Raw genomic sequence first — 9,328 nt, forward strand, 5'->3', positions numbered from 1 at the left:
GAATCGAATCGTACACCAGGCTCCCAGCTCCACAGAGAGTTTGCTTCTCCCTCGGACCGCCCCTCCACCTCTCATGCTCTCTCTAATGAATACACAAAATCTTAAAAAAAAAAAAAAAAAAAAAAAAAGTGAAAGGTTTTGAGAGCGAGAGAGAGAGAGAGAGAGAGAGAGAGCGAGCGCATGCATGAGCAAGGGTAAGGGGCAGAGGGAGAGGGATAAGCAGATTCCTTGCTTATCCCTTTTTGCTGGGAGCCCAGGCCAGAGTCCCGGGATCATGACCCGAGCTGAAGGCAGACCTTTAATCAACGGAGCCGCCCAGGTGCCCCCCTACCCTTTTTTTTACATCTCTTTTCTTCCCACTATGTGGAATTTGGTAAGCTACACGATTCTGGCTGTTAGAATTTTATGATTCTAAGATTCTTTGACTTGTGAGAGTGGATGCTAAGGTTCAAGGAAATGTGGACATTATAGTGTTCTAGAACTTCAAGATTCTAACCTTGGCACTTGAATAAACCAGGCTCCCCTGGTCTGTGGTAATTACTGCAAGCCTGGAGATGCAGGCACTACCCTGGAAGTCCCTCTGTGGCATCTCCCTGGTCCCACCCTACACATCAGCTGCAGGATGCAATCTGGGCGCCCCCCGATGGCCAGGCTATGGAGTCTGGAGACCTTGGTGGGTGGGAACCAATGGGATCATCAGGGTTCCCTCTGCCACAGGGCACTGGGCTGGGGCAAAGGCAGGAATCGGGAGAAGGCGGGGAGTTCCAGGTCCCGCCCCAGAGCAGACTTCCTGATCTGCACACATCCCGGGTGAGCGAGAGCAGCAGAGGACCCCAGCGACATGGGGTGCACTCGCGACGCCATCCTGGACGCACTGGAGAACCTGACTGCAGACGAGTTCAAGAAGTTCAAGCTGAAGCTACTTTCAGTGCCCCTTCGCGACGGCTATGGGCGCATCCCACGGGGGACACTGATGTCCATGGACGCCATAGACCTCACAGACAAGCTCGTCTCTTCCTATCTGGAAGAGTACAGCACAGAGCTCACCGTGATCGTGCTGCGGGAGATGGGCATGCAGGAGACAGCAGAGCACCTGCAGATCAAGTGCACAGGTGAGCACGCCCCTACACACACTCTGCAGGGGCCACCTCCTATACCCCTCACTGCATCAGCCCCCCAACACTTGCCCCTCGGGCTCTTTCACTTCCTGTTCCTCCTACCCTCTAAAATTACAAAAGCTTCTCCTGCTGGGAAGGGAGGTTTCCTGTGCTTGGCCCTGCACTTGGCTTCCAGACCAAGGGGCCCCTAACCCCAGAGAGACCAAAGCTACGGGATGACCGGAAGGCGACCACTTGACTCATTTCCTTATAGGCCCCGCTCCAGGGCCTGCTGGGATCCAGGATCACCAGACTGGAACCTCGCCAGGTGAGGCCTCCACTCCCAACCGCTCAGCCGCACCCCATCACGCCCCATCAGCCTGAAGCAAAGCAGCTGCGTCCCACAGCCGGGAGCAAGGGGAGCAAGATCGGGCCCAGCCTTCCTGCCCCCCACCACTCCTTCCTGCCCACCTCCACTCCTTCCTACCCACCTACACTCCGTGGGCCACACCGGTGGGCGGCAGGGGCCGGGCAGGGGGGCTGATCGGAGGGAGAGAGAAACCAAGTTCTGCTCGTCCCACTATCTGTAGTGTGGGTGGGCTGCCCACCTGGAGCCCCACCCCGTGAGTTAGAGCAACTTCTGAAGCAAGCAGTGCTGGAATACAGGCCTGCACCCACCCTGGGAACTGGCTCACGGCTCTCTGCTCTGCCCACAGCACCGCACTTCGTGGACCGGCACCGGGCCGCGCTCATCACCCGCGTCACAGACGTGGAAGGGGTGCTGGACGCCCTGTACGGGACGGTCCTGTCAGGTGGGCAGTATGAGGCCGTGCGGGCGGAGCCCACCAACACCATGAAGATGAGGAAGCTCCTCAGCTTTGCTCCGGCCTGGGACAAGACGTGCAAAGACCTGCTCCTTCAGGCCCTGAGGAACACCCACCCCTACCTGGTGGCGGACCTGGAGAAAAGCTGAGGGGTCTCCCGCAGCAGCAGCCCCACCCAGAATCTGGGGCAGTTCCAGTGCTTTCACGCAAACCTGACTATTTTATATACAATATATGAAAAGCCAGCTTGTACTTGTGTGTTTTTCCTACTTGGAGCCTGGAAGCACAGGCAGAGCTAAGCTAGAGATGAACAGCGCAGAGGCCAAGCAAAGCTCTACTTTCACTGCCTGTTCCCAGGGCAGCCGGTTCCCCCCTTTACCCTCACGGTCACCCCAGGCTGGCCCCTCTCATTTACCATCTGGCACCTCCTCCAGTGCCCCCCTAGTTAGCCCTGGGGCCAAGGTCTAAAACATATGTGCAAAGGGTCTGGAACTAACAGGCCAGCTTTGTCGGGTATTTGACAACAGAGGGGTCTCCGCCGCTTCACTTTCACTTTTTCCTTAGGAAAAAAAAATTGTAAAATTAGAGAACTTTTCCGAGGGAGAGAGAGTATCCTCTAAATAAAGAAGAGGACAAGAAATCAAGTATCCTTCTAGAGCTTCTTCTGGCCCCAGCACAGCCGTGGGCAAGCCTCACCACTCCCTCTGCACCCTGCCAGCCACCTGGAGGAAGGGGTTATAGGTTATACTTTGCCCACAAAACAGACCATTCTAGGAGCCATTTATTCTCTTGGTTGAATTTTTGCCTCAAGGGATATAGATTTTTCTCCAGAACAGCACTTAAGGAGCCTTTGCAAAGGCTGCTGGGGAGCCAGGATCCTAGGATTACATCCCCCATACCCTTGGCACCCAAAATTCTTCCTGGCTTTGAAGCAAGATAGGGTTTGGTAGGCAAAGCAACGGGCAGGCACACCAGCCCAGCTGTCCTAGTCTTAGGGGGTCAGATCATCAGACAGAGGATTCAGATATGTGGGCACATGAGTGGTTCTGTGCCACTCACAAGGACACCCCAGTTCACAATGAACAAAGCTGTGTGGACTCCCTCACCCAGAGGACACAAAAACTAGAAATGTGGTGTTTATGCTTCCCCTACACTCCCTTAGGGGTGGACGCACAATACTGTGAGTCTGTAAGAAATTTCCCTGTCTTCATCTACGGGATCACCTGAGCAACCGGAGAAAACAGGTAATTTGCTACGAGAGAAAGCATCAAGGTAAGACAAGGTCGCCCACTCATCACATGGGAGGAACTGCTCCTAATGCTACCCAGCCACCCGGGTACCCCTCGGCCCAACCTTTAAGGACTCCATCCAACCTGTCCTTTAACATATCCCATGATTCCAGCAATATTTGCTCACACCCCATTCCCTAGAACATGAAGGTCCCTAACTCTGGACACCTTGAAACCTTTATCTGGGTTCCAGTGCTATTTCCCAGGATTGCTGTGGTAAAGCAAACCTTTTGGGGTCTCTTACATAGGGCTGAGCCCTAATAAAAAGGCAGTTTTTCAACCTCTTAAGTGCCTTGCATGCAAATAGTAATAAGTGGGGGCACCAGGGTGGCTCCGTGGGTTAAAGCCTCTGCCTTCGGCTCAGGTCATGATCTCAGGGTCCTGGGATCGAGCCCCACATCGGGCTCTCTGCTCAGCAGGGAGCCTGCTTCCCCCTCTCTACTCGCCTCGATGCCTACTTGTGATGTCAAATAAATAGAATCTTTTTAAAGAAAGGAACAAATGGTAGCTACTGTGTATCTCCAATATCTTAACAACTTTTCTTAAAAACTCCACAGGAAGGGGCCCCTGGGTGACACAGACAGTTAAGCCTCCCTTCGGGTCCTGGGAGAGAGGCCCGCTCCAGACGGGAGCCTGCTTCTCCTCCCCATGCTCGTGCTCTCTCTTGCTCTCAAATAAATAAAATCTCTAAAAAATAAGACTTCACATAAAACTAATGATTCTCAGATGAGGAGGCCTTAGCTAATACTTTCTTGCCAAGTTATCCTTAAAAAGAGCAGTTACAGGGACACCTGGGTGGCTCAGTCAGTTAGGTGTCTGCCTTCAGCTCGAGTCATGATCCCAGGGTGTTGGGATTGAGTCCCTAAGCAGGCTCTTTGATCAGAAAGCTCCTAGCTCTCTCTGCCTGCTGCGACCCCTTCTTATTCTGACAAATAAAATCTTAAAAAAAAAAAAAGTTCCGTTACAAAACCAATGCAGTCCTGAAGCAAAAGAAATGGCTCTGATAAACTTCCCTAGGTTAAAATTTTGGGGGGCCTTTTCCCCTTGGGGAGATGATTGGGGGAAGGGGAGAAGCACAGGAGAACGGAGTTTCTTTTTTGTAGTATTTCTTTGATTTTTTTAAGAGAGAGCACAAGCAGGGGGACAGAGACAAAGCAAGAGAGAGAACCTGAAGCAGACTCCACACTACGCACGAAGCCTGACACAGGGCTCAGCTGGGGGCTCGATCCCAGCTCGCCACCTGAGCAGAAAGCAAGAGCCGGATGCTTAACCAACGGCACCACCCGAGGTACCCCCGGGAAGGCTGCATTCTACCAAAGTCTTTAAACACAGCATAGTGGTCGAAGATCGTTCTCCACCCAAAGGATATCAACTCAAATCCCTGCTCCGCTTCACATCAGCTATGAGGCCTTAAGGCCAGTCTGTGCCTCAGCATCTCCATCTATAACGTAGGGACAACAGCAACTGGTCCACAACTAGTACACTTCAGTCCACGTATCTCCACCAGCAGGTTTTTGATCTTGAGCTCTCCAATGGCTTAACATAAAAAACACTGGAATCAAATTTTTCTCTCATTTCCAAGTATCGTTAAGACTGAAAAAAGAGGGGCGCCTGGGTGGCTCCGTGGGTTAAAGCCTCTGCCTTCGGCTCAGGTCATGATCCCAGGGTCCTGGGATCAAGCGCCGCGTTGGGCTCTCTGCTCAGCGGGGAGCCTGCTTCCCCCTCTCTGCCTGCCTCTCTGCCTGTGATCTCTGTTAAATAAATAAAATATTTAAAAAAAAAAAAAAAAAAAAAGACTGAAAAAAGAAGAACAGGGGTACCTGGCTGGCTCAGCTGGTGGAAAATGTGCCTCTTGATCTCAAGAGTTTTAAGTTTGAGCTCCATGTTGGGTATAATTAAAGATCTTATTAAAAAGGGAGGCAGGGGGATGTCTCAGTGGCTCAGTTGGTTAAGCATCTGCCTTCCACTCCGGTCAGGATCCCAGGACCCTAGGATGGAGCCCCGCATCAAGCTCCCTGCTCCAGCCTGCTTCTCTCCCTCTGCCTGCCACTCCCCTGGCTTGTGCATGCTCTCTTGTTCTGACAAATAAAAACCTTTAAAAAAAAATGTATTACTGACCCCCTTGCAAATTTGAATATGCCCTACCCAGCACCATGCCTGTTATTCTATCACCAAAGAATTTTTAAAAAGAACAAGAGGGGCGCCCAGGGGGCTCCGTGGGTTAAGCCTCTGCCTTCAGCTCAGGTCATGATCTCAGGGTCCTGGGATCCAGCCCCGCATCAGGCTGTCTGCTTGGCGGGGAGCCTGCTTCCCCTTTCTCTGTCTCTCCACCTACGTGTGATCTCTCTCTGTCAAATAAAAATCTTTAAAAAAATAAAAAAGTTTAAAAAGAACAAGAACCAAGGAGCCACTTCTCTGCCTGCTGCTCCCCCTGCTTGTGTCCCCCCAACTCTGACAACTGAAATCTTTTAAAAAGATTTTATTTATTGGGCGCCTGGGTGACTCAGTCCTTAAGCATCTCCCTTCAGCTCAGGTCATGATCCCGGGGTCCTGGGATCAAGCCCCGCATCGGGCTCCCTGCTCAGTGGGAAGCCTGCTTCTCCTCCCATTCCCCCTGGTTGTGCTCCCTCTCTGTGTCAATTACAGAAAATCTTTTTAAAAAATTTTTTTTTTTACTTGAGAGAGCAGCAGCTGTGGGGAGGGGCAGGAGAGCAGCAGACTCCCTCTGCCAAGCAGGAAGCCCAACGTGGGGCTGGATCCCAGGACCCAGAGATCGTGTCCTGAGCCGAAGGCAAGCGCTTCCCACTGAGCCACGCAGGTGCCCCATAGATCTTTCTAGAAAAATAAAAAAGGGGGGAAATAAGAACAAGAGCTAATGTTGGCTAAGCCTGTGCTAATTCGAACAAAATCCGTAAGCAGGACCCAACCTTTCATAAGGTGACATTTAGCTTCGCTCCTAACTAGCACCATTTATACAGAAAGTTTTACAGAGCCAAGCTCTTCACAGGAAAGGTACAGGGAAACAGCAGAAAAGGAATCTCTGCGAAACTTAGAAGGTATGATCTCAGCGTACAGTTGAAGCAGCCACATAAACGGCCAGAGAACGTGTGTCCCACCTGGATCGACACAGTGAATCGGAATCCAGATGTTAACAAAATTCCCAAATGATTCCCGTGTTCAGTTTAAGACACACTGCTGGAGGGGATCTGGCTCCACCATCTGAGGTCTGCCGAGGCCTTCCCTGATCAGGATGTGCATGTGTTTTACTCAGGGAGACAGTAAAGAGAATAGGCCAGCCTCCTCTCAAACTCTGGGAAAAAAAGAAAAAAAAATACACAGAAGCCCCGTCCATCTAGACCTGGCAGAACCTCACTCCCTCCTTAAGGGGTGGCAGCTGAACCCTAGGGTCACGGGCAGTGTGCGAGCCACAGGGTGTCATCGGTGTAGCTGGGCAACACTGCCACCCCGAGGCGTGCGCGGGCAACGCCCCCTGGAAGGCTCCTGCGCTTCCTCTTTCCACACCCACCCCACTCCCCCTCCTTGCTCCCGTGAACCATCTAATTTGGGTCCCACTGCAGGACAGAGAATCCAAAACCCTTAACCCAAGGGTAGTCTCAGCTCCTCTCCTGCCTTTACTCCTCACACTAGTGGCTCTCAACCGTTCTGTTAGAGGACCCTTCTCTCTGGGTCCCTACGTGACACACTCAGTTGGGCATCAGCATCATCAAACTGATTTTGGCTCAGGTCTCTCTCTCAGGGTAATGGCCTCCATGCTCTGAGCAGGTTCAATGAGATTCCCTTTCTCTCTGCCCCTCCCCCCAAATTTGCACACTCTAAAAATAATCCAAAAAAAAAAAAAAAAAAGCCCTTCTCTCTGGCACTACAGCCCCAAAATTTAGGGACAGAAGCCACTGTCCAACAGCAAAGAGCACTATCAGCAGGGAGCACTATTTCCAGACCCAAACTCCTGCTCATAAGTACTTTCCTCAACTATTCCTGCTTCAGTACCAGGAACTTTCAGATTGAACACCCTCCAAAAGCTTTTCGAGGGGTGCCGGGGTGGCTCAGTCGTTAGGCATCTGCCTTTGGCTCAGGTCATGAACCTGGCATCGTGCCCTGCATCTGGCTCCCTGCTCAGCAGGAAGCCTGCTTTCCCTCTTATACTCCCCCTGCTCGTGTTCCTGCTCTCCCTGTCAAATAACTTTAAAAAAAGCTTTTCTACTAACACCATGAGTTTTAGGACCCAATAATTTCTACAAGCCCAGAAAGCCAAAAGTGTTGGCAAGATCCCCCTAACTCAACTTCTTCGGCTCTTATGTATCAACACCATGAATACTGCATTTCAGGGGGGCGCCTGGGTGGCTCAGTGGGTTAAGCCTCTGCCTTCGGCTAAGGTCATGATCTCAGGGTCCTGGGATCCAGCCCTGCATAAGGCTCGCTGCTCAATAGGGCTCCTACTTCTCTCTCTCTCTCCCTGCCTCTCTGCCTACTTGAGAGCTCTGTCAAATAAAATCTTTAAAGAAGAATTTCGGAGGTGAAACAACTAATGAATTTAATACGGGCCTGGGTGGCTCAGTTGGTTAAGCGACTGCCCTCGGCTCAGGTCATGATCCTGGAGTCCGAGAGAGTAGAGTCCCACCATCAGGATCTTGCTCAGCAGGGAGTCTGCTTCTCCCTCTGACCTTCCCCCTTCTCATGCTCACTTTCTCTGTCAAATAAAGTCTTTTTAAAAATAAATTTAATAATTCTTCCTCTGAGTCTAAAATTATTTCAAGATACTATGTTAAAAATGAGAAGGGCACCTGATCTAGTTCAGTGAGAAGAGCGTGTGACTCCTGATGCATGGGGACTCAAGCGCCCCACTGGGTGTAGAGATTTCTTCAAAATAAAATTTTAAGGGGCACCTGGGTGACTCAGTGGATTAAAGCCTCTGCCTTCGGCTCAAGTTATGATCTCAGAGTCCTGGGATGGAGCCCCACATCAGGCTCTCTGCTCAGCAGCGAGCCTGCTTCCCCCTTTCTCTCTGCCTGCCTCTCTGCCTACTTGTGATCTCTGTCAAATAAGTAAATAAAATATTTAAATAAATAAAACAGGATAAAATTTTCAAATAACAAAGAAGGGACACCAGGGTGGCTCAGTCACTAAGGGTCTGCCTTCAACTCAGGTCATGAGCCCAGGGCCCTGAGACTGAGCTCCACATCCGGCTCCCTGCTCATCGAGAAGCCTGCTTTTCCCTCTCCCACTCCCCCTGCTTATACTTACTTCCTCTCTCATTCTCACGATGTCAAATAAAATTTTTAAAAAATTAAATAAATAAAATAAAATAATAAAGATTAGAGGAAACAGGCCAAGTACTGAGGGCTCAAAGGAAGTTCTGGAAAAACTGGGCAGGAATGGTTGCTGATGGGATCCTTCAGCTAATACTTAAGCGTAGGTTCTCCTGCATTCTAGTGTGGAAATGAGATCTGGTGACAAAATCCATAGCACATCACCAAGGAACAAAAGAGAATCCAGTGGAGTGTGAAGAAATACACAGAAATAAAATGTATCGTCTCATGGGGTCTGGACCCTAGCCAAGAACTAAATCAAAGGAGGCAGTGAACAGACCTCTCCCCACCCACCACCACACTCCCTCCTCTCTTAGCCTGATCATCTCTATCCAAAATTGTTAGACACCTAGTGCTTTCAAGACAGGAGGCTGTTTTCAATACTTCATGTATTCGTTAGAAAACAAAGGATTCAAAATCTAAAATGCTCACCCATGAGAGAAAACAGAACTAGCTACTGCTTACCCCTGGCCAGGATATTACAAGGCAACCCAACAAACAGAAAGGGTCCAAATTCCACAAGCCCACAGGTCTCGTGTTTTTCTCACCAATGAGCTTGAGACCGGAACAAGCTGCTCAGAACCAAACCAACTCCCTCTGCTGGTCTTTCCACCTTCGTCCACTGTCCTGGAAAAGCCCCCAGACCCATTCACCCGTAAGTCAGACACCTGACCCTACTTCCTTTCTCTGCTCAGCTTGGGGAGGGGGGCCTGCTCCCCCCCCACCCCACCCCCGCCTACTTGTGATCTCTGTCAAATAAATAAAATCAATCTTAAAAAAGAAAAAAGCAA

The 9,328-nt window shown here is 50.6% G+C and overlaps 1 protein-coding gene across 1 annotated transcript; it reads left to right on the top strand.

Moving 5' to 3' along the window:
* The first annotated feature begins 758 nt into the window (after positions 1 to 758).
* Positions 759 to 2,173, top strand: LOC116581308 (apoptosis-associated speck-like protein containing a CARD). The gene is made up of 3 exons (XM_032328431.1): positions 759 to 1,112; positions 1,372 to 1,425; positions 1,814 to 2,173. Exons 1-3 carry the CDS (start codon positions 842 to 844, stop codon positions 2,068 to 2,070), a joined length of 582 nt encoding a protein of 193 aa, XP_032184322.1. The 5' UTR covers positions 759 to 841; the 3' UTR covers positions 2,071 to 2,173.
* Positions 2,174 to 9,328: the final 7,155 nt, after the last annotated feature.

Source organism: Mustela erminea, chromosome 20 (assembly GCF_009829155.1).
Source record: "Mustela erminea isolate mMusErm1 chromosome 20, mMusErm1.Pri, whole genome shotgun sequence".
NCBI lineage: Eukaryota > Metazoa > Chordata > Mammalia > Carnivora > Mustelidae > Mustela > Mustela erminea.

Bases quoted from the DNA above. Each gene is read 5' to 3' on its own strand.
- LOC116581308 (XM_032328431.1), top strand. From the start codon at position 842: ATGGGGTGCACTCGCGACGCCATCCTGGACGCACTGGAGAACCTGACT. The intron at 1,113-1,371 runs GTGAGCACGCCC...ATTTCCTTATAG, and splicing joins CCTGCAGATCAAGTGCACAG to GCCCCGCTCCAGGGCCTGCT. The intron at 1,426-1,813 runs GTGAGGCCTCCA...CTCTGCCCACAG, and splicing joins CCAGACTGGAACCTCGCCAG to CACCGCACTTCGTGGACCGG.